General features: G+C 40.3%; 1 protein-coding gene across 35 annotated transcripts in view; it reads left to right on the top strand.

Annotated features, from left to right (window-relative positions):
- Ptk2 (PTK2 protein tyrosine kinase 2) overlaps positions 1-19,457 on the top strand; it is a 218,719-nt gene that overhangs the window by 47,653 nt on the left and 151,609 nt on the right. For 17 of the 35 annotated variants that reach the window (XR_003951347.1, XM_006520415.3, XM_030248320.1 and 14 more), the window contains 2 exons: positions 10,973-11,127; positions 15,831-16,142. The exons of 12 other annotated variants lie outside the window; for them this stretch is intronic. Coding sequence is in view for 19 of the 23 variants with exons in the window: in XM_006520415.3 (XP_006520478.1) it covers positions 16,043-16,142 (100 nt within the window). In the remaining 4 variants the exon portion in view is untranslated. Of the gene's footprint in view, positions 1-10,972; positions 11,128-15,830; positions 16,143-19,457 lie in introns of those variants that run through there. 6 more of the 35 variants (XM_006520416.3, XM_030248319.1, NM_001358045.1 and 3 more) reach the window with 2 other exon arrangements.

Genomic DNA, 19,457 nt, shown 5'->3' with positions numbered 1-19,457 from the left:
ATCTAATGATTGGGCAGTTTTAGTTACCTCCTTTTCAGGACAAATAGATAACCATTATCCAAAACATCCAATTTTACAGTTTGCCCAAAATCAATCTGTTGTTTTTCCACAAATAACAGTAAGAAACCCACTTAAAAATGGGATTGTGGTATATACTGATGGATCAAAAACTGGCATAGGTGCCTATGTGGCTAATGGTAAAGTGGTATCCAAACAATATAATGAAAATTCGCCTCAAGTGGTAGAATGTTTAGTGGTTTTAGAAGTTTTAAAAACCTTTTTAGAACCCCTTAATATTGTGTCAGATTCCTGTTATGTGGTTAATGCAGTAAATCTTTTAGAAGTGGCTGGAGTGATTAAGCCTTCCAGTAGAGTTGCCAATATTTTTCAGCAGATACAATTAGTTTTGTTATCTAGAAGATTTCCTGTTTATATTACTCATGTTAGAGCCCATTCAGGCCTACCTGGCCCCATGGCTCTGGGAAATGATTTGGCAGATAAGGCCACTAAAGTGGTGGCTGCTGCCCTATCATCCCCGGTAGAGGCTACAAGAAATTTTCATAACAATTTTCATGTGACGGCTGAAACATTACGCAGTCGTTTCTCCTTGACAAGAAAAGAAGCCCGTGACATTGTTACTCAATGTCAAAGCTGCTGTGAGTTCTTGCCAGTTCCTCATGTGGGAATTAACCCACGCGGTATTCGACCTCTACAGGTCTGGCAAATGGATGTTACACATGTTTCTTCCTTTGGAAAACTTCAATATCTCCATGTGTCCATTGACACATGTTCTGGCATCATGTTTGCTTCTCCGTTAACCGGAGAAAAAGCCTCACATGTGATTCAACATTGCCTTGAGGCATGGAGTGCTTGGGGGAAACCCAAACTCCTTAAGACTGATAATGGACCAGCTTATACGTCTCAAAAATTTCAGCAGTTCTGCCGTCAGATGGACGTAACCCACCTGACTGGACTTCCATACAACCCTCAAGGACAGGGTATTGTTGAGCGTGCGCATCGCACCCTCAAAGCCTATCTTATAAAACAGAAGAGGGGAACTTTTGAGGAGACTGTACCCCGAGCACCAAGAGTGTCTGTGTCTATGGCACTCTTTACACTCAATTTTTTAAATATTGATGCTCATGGCCATACTGCGGCTGAACGTCATTGTTCAGAGCCAGATAGGCCCAATGAGATGGTTAAATGGAAAAATGTCCTTGATAATAAATGGTATGGCCCGGATCCTATTTTGATAAGATCCAGGGGAGCTATCTGTGTTTTCCCACAGAATGAAGACAACCCATTTTGGATACCAGAAAGACTCACCCGAAAAATCCAGACTGACCAAGGGAATACTAATGTCCCTCGTCTTGGTGATGTCCAGGGCGTCAATAATAAAAAGAGAGCAGCGTTGGGGGATAATGTCGACATTTCCACTCCCAATGACGGTGATGTATAATGCTCAAGTATTCTCCTGCTTTTTTACCACTAACTGGGAACTGGGTTTGGCCTTGATTCAGACAGCCTTGGCTCTGTCTGGACAGGTCCAGATGACTGACACCATTAACACTTTGTCAGCCTCAGTGACTACAGTCATAGATAAACAGGCCTCAGCTAATGTCAAGATACAGAGAGGTCTCATGCTGGTTAATCAACTCATAGATCTTGTCCAGATACAACTAGATGTATTATGGCAAATAGCTCAGCTGGGGTGTAAACAAAAGTTTCCGAGATTGTGTGTTACTTCCATTCAGTATGTTAAATTTACTAGGGCAGCTAATTTGTCAAAAAGTCTTTTTCAGTATATGTTACAGAATTGGACGGCTGAATTTGAACAGATCCTTCGGGAATTGAGACTTCAGGTCAACTCCACGCGCTTGGACCTGTCCCTGACCAAAGGATTACCCAATTGGATCTCCTCAGCATTTTCTTTCTTTAAAGAATGGGTGGGATTGATATTATTTGGAGATACACTTTGCTGTGGATTAGTGTTGCTTCTTTGATTGGTCTGTAAGCTTAAGGCCCAAACTAGGAGAGACAAGGTGGTTATTGCCCAGGCGCTTGCAGGACTAGAACATGGAGCTTCCCCTGATATATCTATGCTTAGGCAATAGGTCGCTGGCCACTCAGCTCTTATATCCCATGAGGCTAGTCTCATTGCACGGGATAGAGTGAGTGTGCTTCAGCAGCCCGAGAGAGTTGCACGGCTAAGCACTGCAGTAGAAAGGCTCTGCGGCATATATGAGCCTATTCTAGGGAGACATGTCATCTTTCAAGAAGGTTGAGTGTCCAAGTGTCCTTCTCTCCAGGCAAAACGACACGGGAGCAGGTCAGGGTTGCTCTGGGTAAAAGCCTGTGAGCCTAAGAGCTAATCCTGTACATGGCTCCTTTACCTACACACTGGGGATTTGACCTCTATCTCCACTCTCATTAATATGGGTGGCCTATTTGCTCTTATTAAAAGGAAAGGGGGAGATGTTGGGAGCCGCCCCCACATTCGCCGTCACAAGATGGCGCTGACATCCTGTGTTCTAAGTGGTAAACAAATAATCTGCGCATGTGCCAAGGGTATTTTATGACTACTTGTACTCTGCCTTTCCCGTGGACGTCAGCTCGGCCATGGGCTGCAGCCAATCAGGGAGTGATGCGTCCTAGGCGAAATATAACGCTCCTAAAAAAGGGGACGGGTTTTCCGCCATTTCTCTCTCGCTGGCATCTCTCTGGCTCTGCGCGCCCTGCGCTCGCTCGCTGCCTAAAGATGTAAACAATAGAGCGCGCGCGCCGGAGCTCTGGCTCCTAAAGATGTAATAGAAGGGGCTTTTCGCTTTTGGGGCTGGGGGTTTTTGCACTCCTGCTCCTGAAGATGTAAGCAATAAAGTTTTGCCGCAGAAGATTCTGGTCTGTTGTGTTCTTCCTGGCCGGGCGTGAGAACGCTATTAAGATGTGTGTGTCTGTCTGTCTGCATGTGAATGTATGTGGCCATATGAGTACAGGAACCTAGAGGCCGGAGGGTTCAGTTCACCCTGAATTATAGGCACTTGTGAGCCATGAGACTTAGGTGCCAGGACCTGAATTTGAGTCTTTTAGAGTAGTAGTGCTCTTAACTGCTGAGCAGTCTCCCCAGCCCTGTTACTTTTAATATATACTCTTTGTTAACTTTTTAAAATTTTTTGGGTCTGGTATTTCTGTCTTTTAAAATTAGAAGTTCACTGCTCCTTTTTTTTTTTTTTTTTTTTTTTTGGTTTTTCGAGACAGGGTTTCTCTGTGTAGCCCTGGCTGTCCTGGAACTCACTCTGTAGACCAGGCTGGCCTTGAACTCAGAAATCCGCCTCTCTCTGCCTCTGAGTGCTGGGATTAAAGGCGTGCGCCACCACATCCGGCTCCACTGCTGCTTTTTTGCTTTTTTTTTTTTTTTTTTAAATTAAGTTTTAGGCATGTATGGGATATGTACCACATTTTAAATGTGGAGGTCAGAGGACAGACAGCCTCAGGCGTCAGGCCTTGTTTTCTACCTTGAGACATGGTCTCTTGTTATTTGCTTCTCTGGACTTGAGGCTTCTGGAATGTTCCTGTGTTGGCTTCCCTTCTCTCTGTTTGGGTGTGTTGAGACACTTTTCCTACAGTCCACTTGGTAGGGATCTCAATCAGGTTGTCGGTATTAATGCTGCTTCAAGTACTTTACTATTGGACCATTTCTCCAGCCTTAGTTTTTTTGTTTCTCTTTTTTGTTAGTGCTGAATTTTAGACACTGCAAGGGTCTGAAAATCACTGAAGGAAGACCCCAGACTCAGATAATATGCAAAGACAAAGAATGTTTATTCTGTAGAAATAACCAGCATGTGGGGTCAACTATATTTTAAAATGGTGACCCCAGACAAAGGTGTGCAGGCTTTCTTATAGGAAACTGGGGAAACTCTCTAGAGGGATTAGGTAATCTAAAATTTCACTGGTGGGTTCTAGGGGGAGTCACAAGTGGTCAGTGGTCTGTACGCCTTTGTCATGAACTTTTAACCATAGGATAAGATAGGACTGTCCTGCTTAGATGACCCATCCTGGGATAAGATATTTTCCTATTCTTGTGGTTATCCCCAGGCTGTTCTTTGGATGGGAGTTTTATAATCTTGTTCTTTTCCTGGAACTGATGCCTTATGGCAGTTCTGGGACTTATGGTCTGTTCTTGGAGCTGATGCCTATGACCTCTTGAAACCAGGGTTGGTCCTTAAATGGAGACAAATAGGGTTTATGTTGTCATTTCAACACCAGTTTTGAATTTAGGTCCTTTAAATTTAAACATAGTCACAAAAGAATTTAATTTTTTAAATAATGTAGTCACCACCTTTGTACACATGCCCTCCATCCCCAAGAAATTCTAACTCTTCTGTGATCACTGTCTATAATTCTTAGCCCAGACAAGAAAATTGCTAATTCACTTTGTCTGTCACCTGTGTCGGTGTAGGATGGTTCATAGGAAAGGATTCACACAGTACATGGTCTTTTGCATTACTGGTAGGATTCATTCACGGTGTGTCACGTGCCAATTCTTTATTCCTTTTGTTGCTGAGTAATATTTGATGGGAAACATTGTACTTTATTTTCTGATTAAGCCTGCCAAAACCTTGTCAAATTTTTTTTGTCCTTTGACAGGAATTAGGAGTATGGAACCCAGATTTTTTTTTTTTTCTTTTTTCTTTTTTGGTTTTTTGAGGCACGGTTTCTCTGTGTAGCCCTGGCTGTCCTGGAACTCACTCTGTCGACCAGGCTGGCCTCAAACTCAGAAATCCGCCTGCCTCTGCCTCCCAAATGCTGGGACTAAAGGTGTGCGCCACCACTGCCCGGCTGGAACCCATATTCTTACCCTTCCTCCTTGTTTCTAGAATTGGCAGATGAGCACTAGAGTAAAAGTAGCTCCAGTCTCACATCCTAGGAGCTCCCTGCTGCCTTCTGCCAGGTGACTTTGATATTTTTCTTACTTCTCTTGTTTTCTAGATAAATGCTGTTCTGTTCCTAACTGTTGCATCTGTCTTTGATTCAAATATTTCAGATCTACTTTTTCATTACAATTGACAGACCTGAGTCCCTTTGCTGAAAAGAAGTGGTCAGTGCAGAGTGTGTTTGTGTCCTCTGTAATTAGCCAATCATTGGTGAACCTTTTCTCTTAGCCTTCTGTCCTGTTCTACTGAAGTTCAGTGTTTGGTAGGTCTGAGCCACTGTGGCAAGTAGGTGCTCTCAGATAAGGTAACAGTGGGTGAATTTATGCTGTCTGCTATTTGTCAGGGAACTTCCATAGCTTTTCTTGTTTGCAGTCTAAACATGTGAATCGATCCAGTGTTTAAAAGTACATTGTGCTGGGGCCGGACGTGGTAGCGCATGCTTTTAATCCCAGCACTCGGGAGGCAGAGGCAGGTAGATTTCTGAGTTCGAGGCCAGCCTGGTCTACAAAGTGAGTTCCAGGACAGCCAGGGCTACACAGAGAAACCCTGTCTTGGGGGGAAAAAATGGATTGTACTTGTTTCAAAGAATGTAAACGTTGACATATTTAGGTCCTGAGGTTTTTGGCTCTTAGCAACTGAGTATCTTTATTATACTATGTTTAGTTTGTATGGGACAATAATGTTTTCATTTTTTTTTTTTTTTTTAATTTATATGAGTATACTGTAGCTGTCTTCAGACACACCAGAAGAAGGCATCAGATCCCATTACAGATGGTTAGGAGCCACCATGTGGTTGCTGGGAATTAAACTCAGGACCTCTGGAAGAACAGCCAGTGCTCTTAACCATAGAGCCTCTAGGGGTCATGCCTGGGTTTGGGGCCAGTCAGGAGAGGGATGTGGAGAAGTTTTGTGTGGGAAGGCTCTTAGCAACTAACTGAGTATTTTATTATACTATGTTTAGTATAATAATTAGTATAATAAAAAATTGAAAATTTTATGATGAATAAGATTCCATGGTTTTATTTATTTCTTTATTTCTTTCTTTATTTATTTTTATTAATATCATTAAGGCAGGGTCTTACTATATTACTCAGGCTGGTTTCATTGTGACTCTGTGGCTAGGTTAACCTTGAACTCTACATTTTCCTGTTTCAGTTTCCTTACTGCTGGTATTACAGGTGTGCAGCACCATGCTTGGCCAAGAATCCAATTTAAAAAAAAAAAAAAAAAAAGACAGTGCTCACAACTCACTGTTACATCATGTTCCAGTGCCAAATACTGCATTTGATTTTTGCCTGACTTCTTTCCTGTTGCATCAGGGAGGGTTTATGCATGTGTCCCTGGCTTAAGTTAAAGAAGTAATCAGTTGATATTTTTCCTTTTCCTCATAAATTTCCTTCCTGTGTATTCTTTCAGGGTTGTGCTCCTGCACAAACTACCAAGGGTTTTGGTGTTACATGTTGTTGAACTTGCTATCTTACTCCTATGTTAGAAAGGCACTACTACTTTCTTTTGCCAGAGCTTTTACTGCACAGTATTTTTTTTAGCATAGTTGTTTCTTTCATTTTGGTACTTTGAACATAAAATACAATGTCCTGAAACTCCAGTGGCATGAATTTTGTTATAGCTCCCACTCTGGTTTTCTCTCTCTAGATTCTCTAGGTGGAATTTCAATTCTATTTTTATAACCTCTTGGCAATGTTCTTTGTGTACATATAAAAACGTTTATTGCTGGCAACACACGAACAAATGAAAGCCTACTTATTTCTCTTTTAAATCTTTTTGTAGGTCAGGTAAAGTAAGTGCCTAGCATGAATGATGTGCTGTGCTTGGTTTGCTGATCTCCCACAACCTAATTTTAGGTATGGGGGCTACCTTATTCTTTGTGTGTATCATGCTATATTTTTCATTAATGAACTTTTTTTTTGTCATTTACTTCATTTCATACTGTAATCTTCATTCCCCTCCATTGAAGCTTGGAGGTTACTCTTCCTGTGTCAGTATACCTTAATCTTAAATATGATTCATTGGGCTAAAATCTCAATCTCTCTCTCTCTCTCTCTCAAAGCTGGAGTGGTAGAACACACCTTTAACCACAGCATTTAGGAAACAGAGGTTAGCATGGTCCACATAGCAAGTTCTAGAGTTCTAGTGTGTATGTGTCTGTCTGACCGTCTGTGTCTGTTGGTGTGTGTTTCTGTGTTTGTGATCACCATGGCCAGCAGAGTAACGATCTGCAGGAGTAGTGATCCGAGCAAGGCAAGATTGTAGTTCAGTTAAGTAGCCATTGTTGGTTCAGGCCTCTAGAGTCTGACCATGAGTGGTTTATTTTAGGCATATTTAAGCATAGCATAATTTGGTGAAAACTTTCCTGGTGATAATTATTAACTTAATCCTGTGTGTACAATAAAGCTTAAGACATGACTGCATCAACTCTTTATAAAAAAGTACATGTGGTATCTTCCATAAAGATAAGTTCTATAGATTGACAAGCTTATGGGGGATCTTGGGGAAGGATCTGGTGTGGGCTCTGCCACAGAGATAACAAAAAGGTCACCAGGTTGTTAACCATATCTGCTTCCAGTCTTCTGGGCAGCTAACAGGGTATGAATCTTTTCTTTGAAGGAGCAGTCCTGTGTATTTAACATTTCTATTTCCTCTGTGAGACTAGAATCTCTGTGACTCCTACACTTTCCTCTTTTTTATTTTTTAATTTTAAAATTTTTATTTTTTATTTTTTCCTCTTTTTTATTTTTTAAAGAGAAAATTGTGGTTGTAGTAGATATGAAGGTTGAATGCATTGCCTGCATGGCTAGTGTAACAAATATTGTGATCATAACAATTATAAGAATAGCCAACAGAGGACCAGAGAAAGGAAAAAGCCATCTTAGCTATAATGGCCATTCCAAGGTCACTTGAGAGATTTTGTTTTATCTTTTTATTCAGATCATTGCTTTGACCATAGATAGTATGAGAATAATCTGACACATTAAGGAAACACATGCCAGGAAATTGTTGACAACCAAGATTATGTTGATCAACAAATAATTTATAATGGCTATTTTGTTAAACTGTGATCTCAGTTCACACATCTCTTGACTTATTTCTGCTGATATTTTTGTTCTAATATAAGTACTGACCATTTTTGAACCTTCCTTTGTATTTCAGTAATCAGTTCTGGAACTAGTAATAAAAAAGCCTAAAAACAATGCTTAGCATGGCAAAATAATACTATATTGTCTCCTATTACAGGTGTGCCTTTTATGACCCCCTGACAAAAAAGCATTTGGATTCTTCATTGACAAGCTGAGAATTAACATGTAGTCAGATAACATAACATCATCATATTTTTAGGTCACTAATACTGTGTCCTTGTTGCTTCTCTAAGTCATTAGCTTGTTCTTCCTTTTGGGACATCACACTCTTGATGGGTTTGTTGTCTGTTTTCAGAAACTTTATTTGTCCAGTGGTCTTTGGGATGCTATCTTAGTCAGGTGCATTGGAGTGGGAGCCATCTGGGACTTAATTTTCTGAAAACATAAAAGCATAACCTCATCCTGATATTAGACCTTTTCCATTGATCAGTTTCTCAATCCTTTCTTTTTTTTAAAGATTTTATTTATTATTATATCTAAGTACACTGTAGCTGTCTTCGGACACACCAGAAGAAGGCATCAGATCTCATTACAGATGGTTGTGAGCCACCATGTGGTTGCTGGGACCTTCGGAAGAGCAGTCAGTGTTCTTAACCACTGAGCCACTCTCCAGCCCTCAATCTTTCTATTTAACTTATACTTTAGACTGTGTCAAGATGCTTTTGGGAAGCAGCAGAAACATTGTGGAAGAAAGAATAAAGTTACTGTGGCTAAATGTAGCATAGTATGTGAAGATCTAGGTGTGTTTCTAGACCCAGTTTTTATTTTTAAAATTTGTCATTTAAATATTTGTTGTTGTTCCATAGTAGATTGAGCCTGTGAATTATAAGGGATTTCCATAAATTGCAGAATTCCTTAAATTGTTTGCTAGTGTAAATAGGACCATTATCAGTTTTTAGTTGTAATGGGAGTCCTAGAAAAGAAATGTGTAAAGAGCTGTTTGAAAAAGTAAAGTTCCAAATATGACACAATGATATTTTCCTGTAGCCCTGAGGGCCCCATGCTGCCCTGGGGCAGTACGCTATAGCTGACTAGTCAGGGAGGGGTACAGTCCAGGCCTGTGCACACTTAACAGCGGATGGAATACCTCAGTCACAGACAGCCCTAGTTCCAGATGTCAAGCTGATGTGAGAACCACCTTCTACTAATACCCTAAAAGTTTAGAGTACTTTGTAAAATATGCCTTCAGTAGAACATGGGCTTTTGTGACCCTCCTCTAACTTCTTCCCTTTTTAGAGTCTGATCATTTATGTCAGACCAAGGACAAGCACAAAACTTAAAAACAAACAAAACCTTACTTAATTAACAATGGTTATTAATTTTTAAAGATTTAAACCAACGACCATTTAAGTAAGATTTGCAATCTTCAAAATTTATGGCAATTTTAAACAGTTGAGCCTATGATTTAAAGATTTTAAAGCATGGGCAGAAGGGGGTAGTGCCTGCTGCCCAACCAAATTCAGGTGTCAGACTCAGTGTGAAGGACCTTGGTAGGGCCATGAAGCAAAGGCGAGTGGCCCCAGGGTTTATTTGCCCTGCCCTGCCAAGATGTGTCTTGTAGAGGATTTACAATTTTTCTTTTTATGATCTTCCTGAGAGGGTCCAAGTGATACATTATCGTAGTTATCTTGAAAGATAATTGACAGAGATTTTATCCCCCCCTTTCATGGGCTCTTACTACATTAGCTCCTTTGTGTTTCCAATTTGCAACATCAATGGTTTCTAGTTTAGGAAATCAAGGATTTCATCTTATAGTCACTTGTACAAAGCTGCAGAGCTGTTGCTCTAGTATTTTCCTCTTCTGGATTTTAACAAACACCTCTACTTAAATAAAATGCTTTGCCCTTGAGGACTGAGAGGAACCATGCTATTTTACTCTTACATATGGTCACAACTCCTTGGGTGAGAGTTCTGAATTCCTACCTTCCAGTTCTATTTAAAGAAAAATTTCTTACCTCCTCTAAGGAAGAAGCCCCACACTTGGGGTACCAGCTGGCGGGGGTGGGGGTGTGTGTCTCTGTCTCTCATATTCCAGGACTCTGAGCACTCTGATTCAAGTTGTTATTTTTGTGAGCTATGAACTTCTGTCCTAGTTGTTTTGTGGTCTCTAGTGCTTACTTAGGGCCTTTGCACAAACACAGAAGAAGCATACAGCAGGACACTTGAAACAACACTAGCTGTTGTTAGATGCCAAGTACTCTGAAAGGGTAGAAGAGCCTGTGTTCTCTTCCTTCTTGTCCCTTTAGGCTTCAGTATTCACTTGTCCTCTGTAGGTGAAATGAACCCTGGGTATAGAGCCTATTTCTGTCCTCTTCTCTGGAACCCTTGAAGTTTCTGGGGTAGGCTATGCTATAGGTGATGGCTTCTGTGTATTTTGCTTTCTGAGGTCTAGGTGCCTTTGAGTATACCTGTTAGGCTGCTAAATAATAGTTTAATAGTAGGTGATCTGTCCATTTTCTCTCTTCAGTTGTTAGGGTCACAGGTTTGTAATAGTATCTGTGTAGCTGTAGAAGTATTAATTGAGAAAACTGCCACAAGCATTGCTGCTAATTGGGAAAGAACACAGATTGGGGGCACAATTCTGGGCGTTGCTGTATATTGACTAATCTCTCTGCTTCATTTTCTTCATTTGTGAAGCTGAGGTTGTGATAGTTGTAATGGGGTGATAATATCTGCCTCCTTGGGTTGTTAGTGAAAATGAAGTAAGCAGACATTTTAAAAGTGCTCTGAGCAAGGTCTGGCATATAGCAAGTACTTATATTAGTGTTGTGGCTGGCTGACATGCAGTCAATGCTGGCTAGAGGATGGGTATTAACAGTGGCCTTGTTTTACAAACACTGAAACTGAGGTTCCTGCTGGTGATGATTTTTTTTCTTTGTCTCATAGGTAGTTAGCGCCTTCTCCAGCTTCCTGCAGCATGACAGAAGAGAGATACAGCAGTTGTTTCAAAGCTGGCAGGGAGGTGAACAGTGGTCCTACCAGCACTTTTGGGAGATTGTTGTACTAGGAAGCTGCTTGTTTGTTGTCTTTGCTTTCAGAAGGTATTATATTCTTTATTTCCATTAATAGAACGATAATAGAAAATTATTTTTTAGTGGAAGCAAAGATACACAGCGAGTGAAATAACTAATAATTTTTCTTAAGACTCATTTATTGTTACATGTAAGTATACTGTAGCTGTCTTCAGACACACTAGAAGAGGGCATCAGATCTCATTATGGATGGTTCTTCAGAAGAACAGTCAGTACTTTCAACTGCTAAGCCATCTCTCCAGCCCGATAGTTAGTAATCTTAATAGATGTAAGCTTAGTATGAGATTTCTAGCACTGAAAAGCTGTCATATATTATAAAAACTAGATGCTAAGTAGAAGTGTTGTATTTATTTAAATGTTCAATTCTCATGCAATCATAGGTCACAGACTTAGAAATATACACGTGAGTATATTTCTCAGAATACTATTTTCTAGATATTTCTCTGGTCAGCTGACATAGAGTATTTATTTGTTCTTTATTGTTTCCAAAAGTATTCTGATGATTTTGAATTAAGACACTGCAACATTATAAGAAACGTGAAAGCCAGTTTCTTTTTTTTTTTTTTTGTTTTGTTTTTTTGTTTTTTTGTTTTGTTTTTCGAGGCAGGGTTTCTCTGTATAGCTCTGGCTGTCCTGGAACTCACTCTGTAGACCAGGTTGGTCTCGAACTCAGAAATCCACCTGCCTCTGCCTCCCAAGTGCTGGGAATAAAGGCGTGCGCCACCATGCCCGGCTCAGTTTCTTATTTTTATGATATACTTTTGTTAACATTTATAAGCAGTTCATTTGTTAAAATGTTTATTCTGAGCTGGAGAGGTGACCAAGTAGTTAAGAACACAATGCTGCTTTTGCAGGGGACCTGAGTTTAGTTCCCAGCATTCACACCAGGTGGCTTACAACTGCCAATAACTCCACCTCTGGGGGATCTGGTACCTTTTTCTGGGGTCTGTGAAAACCTGAACACATACAATACACATAAATAAAAATAATAAAAAATTTAAAAACAGTTCATTCCCAGGGACTTGCAGGCCAGGTTTGACAGATTGTGCACAGCATTTGCTAGAGTTACCTTTCTGCATGCTGATCATGCTCATGGCAGTGTTTACTAGCCTGATGTTTTTCAGTCCAATTTTGCAGTTGTACTTCTGCAGTGGAAGTTTAGGAGAAGTGTCAGAGCAGTGCACCTGTGATTTATTGTGTAGCTGGGATATAGACAGTCGCGTTTTTTTAGGCTCTATGTTGCCTTTTTTTTTTTTTTTTTTAATATTCATTCTGTAACTGTTCATTAGCCTTTGACCAGTGGCATCTGGAGGTGACATGGGGTCTAGGATGGAGACAGGACTTACTACCAAGGTATATTACTGTATAGTATACTGTACCTTTTCTGTGACCTAGGAAAAACCCACAAATTCCCTCACCATCTTCTTATGGCCTTGATGCAAATGGAGCATCAGTGGAACATGGCTTCCACACCTCTGTAGTAGCTGCTATATATAGTAAGATGCTGGAGATTATGCTAGAATAGACACCTTTACCTCCTATCAGAGTTTGCGTTTAGTGGGGGCAGTTGAGTAGTAAACTGTGCATCAGTAAACCATGTGTGGAAATGCAGTAGGGAAGTAGATAGACTCTGTGGTTTCAGATAGAGTGCTCAGGACAAGGACATATTGAGTAGGTGATAGTTAAGTAGGGAAAGGGCATGGCTGTGAAAGCTGAGGCAAGGCCATTCCATGTGGAGGAGAGGCAGGTAGTACAGAGGTGCTGAGATGTGCAAAGAGCAGCAGGGAAGTCAGTACAGTGGTTGGTGCTATGGAAACCAACAGATAGATAACTGTGAGATGAAGGTGTAGGCTTTGCATATTCTGCTAAGTATTTTGGTGTGTATCTTGGGGAAGTGTTGACCAAGATTCAAATAGAGGAATGAATGATATGCTTGCTCTTTCAGCAGCTGCTAGTTTTAGGATAGAATCTGAGGAAGCAGGCTATAGCAGGAGCTTGAATTAGAATGTGGGCAGTAGTCAGTGAGAAGTGCATAGACACTGGCTGTGTTCTGAAGGTATTGATAAAGGTTTCTGACAGATCCCTTTGAAGCAAGAAGGCAGCAGTGACTAGGGATGAAGGATTTTGGTGTTCTACAAACAGTACTGTCTCTTTCTTGTAAATTTTAATATAATGGGTTTACTTGTAAAGGAGAATTTACCAGAGTTGCATTTCATTATGCTAATAGTAAACATTAATTGGAGCAGCACAGAATTTTTAATGAATGCTGGCCCTGTATATTTCACAAGATAGAGAACAGAGGACTTCTTAATGTTTTCTTTTAGGTTTCATTATGATCTACATCTGTTCTTTTAAAATGCTTGACCTCTCTGAATCATCAGAATCCTGTCTGGGATTGTGTCATAGACTAAGGGGTATTGTATTGTTTTGATTATAACTATAGGTTTTTGTTTGTTGAGACAGGATTTCTATGTAGATCAGGCTGGTCTTGAACTTACAGATCCTCCTACCTCTGCCTCTTCAGTATTGGGAATAAAGGTTTATGCACTATGCCTAACTATAACTACAATTTTTAGAAAAAGTTATTGTAATCCTTTTGATTGCTGGTAATGTACCTCCTCTCCCCCTCTTTCCAGCTGTCATCTGACCCCGTGATCCTCAGCGGGCCAATGGGTTCTCAGGTTTTTGTTACTGCCTCAGTTACAGTGAGTACTAGGCATACCTTTAGTCATTTGCTTTCTGAGTAACTGTAGAAAGTAGTCATCTTTCATACCTGGCTTTTCCACCCCTTAAAAACTTACACATTAGGAGGTGGAAATATTTGGACAGTGAATAAACTAAGTTAGTGAGAGGTTGTAGAGAGAATTCCATCGGTGGATTAAAACCAGAAACTGGGTCCATCCTGTCCTGTCTTCCCATTCCCTCCTCTCAGAGTTGTACTTGTCGTCTCCACTGTCCTGCCAGTGCTCCATCCTCCTCATCCCTTGCCTGGACCACTCTTTATTTTGTTCTGGAAGTCCTGAGGCTGTTATCAAGTTAGGCTCAAATGGTTCTTGGATTGGCTGGGTAGCTCAGAGTCCCTATATCTAGCTGAGCATATGGTCCTCCTTCTAGCAGGGCTTCTCCTCCCGTGTCTGTGCCCTCTTGGCGGAGGCCTAGCAGTCGTGTTGCTCTAGCTCAGAGGGTGCCTTGAATAGTTAGTGCAGTGGGTGTGGAGTGGAGTCTGGCAGTAGGAGTAGCTGGTGGTGGTTTCTGAGAGCCGTAAGTTCTCAGTAGTCTCACCCTTACTTGGATGACTTGTGCACCTCTTGGTGATGACTATGCTCCTGTGCTAAGACAGATGGTCTTGCTTGGTGGGTTACTTCTTATTGGATAGCAGTAGTCCTTTGTGACTGACCCTTCCTCCTCTTTAGTGAGTACTGCCCAGGCTGTCCTTTTGGGTCTGGTGGCTCTTTTGCTAGCTTCTGTTCTTCTAGCCTGCTTGAAATGTTTTCTGTAGCCCTTTCTTTTTAGTGTGGCCTAGGACCATAGTTCATGCCTGGGAATAATGTGTTTTCAGGGTGGCTCAGGAATGGCCTCTGAAGCTCTAGCAGCTGTTAAGAGTCTGAATGGAGCCTGGAGTCAAAGGTGTCACCACATTTGGTGATGGGACTGAAGGAAACTGTCCTGGGCATCGCTGAGTACAAACAACTTTCTTGCTCTAAGTATTTGTTCAGCTCCTGTTTTCTGAAGTTAATAAATTAATAAAACAATCAAACAAACAAAACAAAACCTTGGCCCTTTACACAGTAAGGGAAGTGCTTGAATTTGGCTGTTTGTGGGATTGTGTGACTGCAGAGTCATCTAACGTACCAGGCAAGCGAGAACTGTGGAGTTTTAGTATATGCTACATATGCTTGAAGGACAAAGTGTTAACCAGAAACTCCTTACCTGCTGTCCTGATGCTGATGTAGAATGTGTTCAAATAGCCTGATTTTTGGCATGACCTTGACTCTCAATTTGAATGGAAAAAGTAAGTTTTGCATTTTAAAAAAAGTTGTTTGTGTCCTACTTCAGTGTGAGATAGTACTCATCTTTTGAGGCTAGAAAAAGAAATCATACTTGAAGCTAGGAAAAAAATCTTGTATCTTGGATCCCTCATTATTCCTTAAGCATATTTTAAAGTAAATTGGCTTCTGGTTTATGTTTTCTAGATAATCTATGTATATATATAGGTGTATTGTAAAAGTATCAGTGAGGAAAAATATTTTACGTCTGTGGTATTTGGGCTCATATGGGTCATCCCCTCCACATTTGGTTTTTACTTTGATTGTGATCATTTTTTCAAAATGTATTTCATCAAGTTAATTATTTTTAGTCTAAGACCAGAATAAGGCTGGTAAAGTGCCAAAGGCATAATTCTGAAGACAGGAATTGTTTAGGAACTATCTATGGACAGTTGATCTGGGTCAGACTGGATTTGCTTGCAGCTTACTCAATTTTAGAGTCGACTGTCATTTTGTAAACAGAAGTCAGCCAGATGAAGTGAACAGAAGGGCGAGATTAGCATATTCATAAGGTGCTGGCTCTGGGACTTCTTTTTTCCTCCCTTTTCTCCCTCCCCCTCTCACTTTTCCTGAACGAATCTAGGAACTCAGACCCATGGGGTCGCATGACTAGCTGGTTTTATTCTGTTCATTGGCTTAATCTGGCCAGGACGGTCTGTGTTTCAGATTGCGGAAGCAGAAGATTCAGTAACTGAGAGGCCACCGTGGAGCTGCTGGAAACTGTTACAGAAGGAGCACCTCTCAAACCGTGCTTCAGGCTCTGAGAAAAGGAGCACAGGGGAAATTAGTCTTGCTTTGGATCCAAGCAAATGCTGTCGGAGCAATGAACTGGGACTTTGTGTGCGGACTCCTGGCTTGATCTTGATAGGATTGGGTGTATGTTGTTGGAACGGGCAGGCCAAGAGGCCCTGAGACCTACAGGTGCCGTCTGTATGGAGAAAAGCGGCTGTAGTCCATTTCCAGTGTGTTGGGCTAAAGGTATAACAACTTAAAGATCTCTTCAGTCTGTGCTTATGTCAGCTCATGCTTTTGTACTTAAAAAGCTAGGTAATAGTTCTATCTGAAGTTAGTTACAATTACATTTGAGGAAAAAAAAGATGTGGTATAGGCTTACGGCTGGGGTATAAAACCAGTTAGGCGACTTTGCAAGTAGAAAATGAAATGTTTGTATGGAAATGTGCTTAAGTGATTTAGATCACTTGTCCTGTGCATAAGTCATGCATTTTTGCTTTTTCCTTTTATCTATTACCAAGACTCCATTATCCTGTGACTGGAGACTTTTAAAGAACAAAGTGATTAGTTTTAACTGGAGGACTAGAGGAGAAAAGGGTAATGTGGGCTTAGTTGTTTTAAAGTGGGTTTCCTTTATTGTCTATATGCAATGAGTACTTAACTTGAAGCTCTGTTATTTTGTGTTTATTACCACAGGTCAAGAATATTATGAGTAAAGAATTTTTCCACTTTAGTGTGAGAGTTTGTATTGATGCAGAAATGTAAATATGAAGTAGGGCATTTTCATCTAGCATTCAAGACATTTAGAAAGCATAGTTAGTAAGTTAAAGAAGCTATAAAATTAATGCCTAATTCAAGACAGACAACTTTGATTAGAAGTTTTGCTTACCATAGTGGTGAATATTTAAGCCATTAACACACTTAAGATTTCACAAAAATCTATCACTGTGTGAAATGTATTTAGATACTGTGCTAATGCACTGCGGAAGGCTTTCAAAAGGAGGAGACCTGTGCTTTGATGCGTGAGCTAGAGGCTTATTCAGTTTAGTTTTTAGGTTAAAGATATTAGTATCTCTAGACTAGGATTATTAGTATCATACTGCAGTTTCAAGATTAGTTTTCATTGGTTGATTTGTCTTGGCTACTTGTGTTAAGCTTTTGCACCAAAGCTTGCAACATTTAAACTGTTTGAATGTTACGGTATCTGAATAAAGCACCGGTTACTCAGAGTAAAGATTTTGTAAAGTTAAATTGAAGCTCTCAAAATTTAAAAGACATTGACTTCTTACAATTGTAGTTTTGTGGTATGAGGACCATGTAATGTAAATGAGCATAACTGAGGCAGAGTTTAGGGTTACTGAAGAATTTGTAGGTTGTATACAGAATGCCACCTCCATAGTATATGGGTGTAGTACAAGCCTTCCAGACCATGGCTAGCCAACAGCTACAGACCTAGACCAATGGAGTATTGAACAGTTAGCAACTGGGTTTCCTGCTCAAAGTGGTCCTAGAAATGAGAACTTTTTGACAAAAGAGATAGTAGTGTTTTGACTCACCAAAGAAATTTATCAGAGCAATTTGCTTTTTAAGTGTTTGCAGACTATTAGAAAAATACAAATAGCTGATTTTTAATTAAAATGCACCTTTCTGTAGATGATAGATTGAGGGGGAGCAAAGCTCTCAAAGCAGAGGATGGGAACTAGGACACATCAAGGACACAGTGAGACACAGTGGGCTCCATTCCTACGTGCAGAGCCAAGTGCCTTCTCTGCTGTAGATAGTTTGACTTTGGTGGTTCAGGTAGAGGAGGAGCGTGTTACCCTTGCCTCACAGCTGAGCTTATGCCTTTGCAGTGATTATCCAGTGCAGCTGCCTTCAGAAACTTCCTCTCTGACTGCCCGTTTTACTTTCTTGCATTAGGACCAGAAGGCAGGAGACTTGGCCCCATGCTTGTTTCTATTGTCTTCATGATCAAAGAAAGAGTTAGCTGACTTAAGTTATTTCAAGTATAACAGTTACAGTGTGTAGATAAAGTTAAAAGATCAGATCCAAAGAATATACAACTCTCTGCTTGCAAATGGACATTCTAAACCATGCATTTCATTCAATCAGTCACATTAACCTCAAAACACATAGCCGTGACCCAGTTTTAAGAAGACAAAAGAGTCTTACCAGGACAGGCTAAAAATAGTAGAACAGACCTATATTTGTATACTTTGAAGTGGATCTTTAAGGTACCCTTAACATTCAAGGGTTTGTTCTTTAATAGTTTAGTGTATTGTTTAGTTTGAAGAATCATTCAAGAAGATTATGTTTTAAATATTTAAGAGAGGTATGTATTTACAGTGTGATTTCCTATGCATAAAACATGTATTAATTAAGAGTACTAAGTGTAAATGTTCTCAGAACGTTAGGTTACAAAATGTTGGGTGGGGAAAACCTACTTGTGGGGTTTTCTGATTATCAGTTGTACATTGTTCTATCACTGTGGCAGGTGGGGGTGGGGGAGACTGGCCATTACCATAGTGGTGCCAGAGGTTTGGTTGTTAGGGAAAAGTATTTTTTCTGGTTTCTTTAAATTTTTTCTAGTAATAGAGATTTTATGTAGTCTGACTTCTCTGGTTGAAGTCACACTCTGCTTAAGAATTTAAAATTTTATCTGTTCATCTATTTGTCCATCTGTCCTCTTTCCTTCTCCCTTACACTGGAGTGTTAACTGCTTCTTGGTGTATGTGGTTGTAGTGTGCAGAAATATCAGTTACCTTTCAGAGACGGGCCTCTTAGTTGCTGTCCCCAATCCTTCCTGTCTTAGTACACACTTACTCACGCTCTAGATCCAGGATACCTCTTGGACTTTCCTTCCCATGTATACCTGTCATTTTATTCTGATTATTATATATCCAGGGTATATTTTGAGTTAATCGGTTTACCTCTCTGTTAATGTATGGTCTCAACTATGTTCATACCAGTTTGTTCATCCTTCAGATTTTGTGAAAACAAAAATCTGATATTTTCCTGTTTAAAGCTGGTCAGTGGCTTATTAGATTTGGATAACATCCCACATTTTTACTATGCCCTACAGGTCTGACTTCATCCTGTTTCTCTCGCCTTCATCAGCCTTGAGCTATTGTCTTGCTCAGTAGCAGTGTAGTCACTTCAGTTTTTTGGTGCCTTGCATATTGCAATCTCTCTCTCAGACCTTCTGCACATGCTGATGCCCCCTTTAGAGCTGTGTTTTATAGTCACCGTTCCCCCAGTCCTATTTACAACTAGACTACTCCTTAAATGAGCTCTCATTTCTCAACCTAGCCAGATTCTTTCCAGGGTTCCCACCAGAGCCTACACTCCTGCCCTGACACGGCATGTACTGTGACATGTCATTTGACAGTTAACCTGTCAGGTTTCTGTCTTCCTTACTAAATTTTAATATCATCTGAGATGTCAGAATTTTTTCTGCCTAGTAAATAGTTGGCACAAGTAGATGTTTTAAATGTTTGTTAATGCATTCTGTATAGAGTAAATATTATTTTAAAGGCTCTTTTTGGAGCTACATTCTTTTGC

Source organism: Mus musculus, chromosome 15 (genome assembly GCF_000001635.26).
Source record: "Mus musculus strain C57BL/6J chromosome 15, GRCm38.p6 C57BL/6J".
Taxonomy (NCBI): Eukaryota; Metazoa; Chordata; class Mammalia; order Rodentia; family Muridae; genus Mus; species Mus musculus.
Note: the sequence above shows the minus strand (reverse complement) of the source record. Positions and strands in the feature narration are given on the sequence as shown.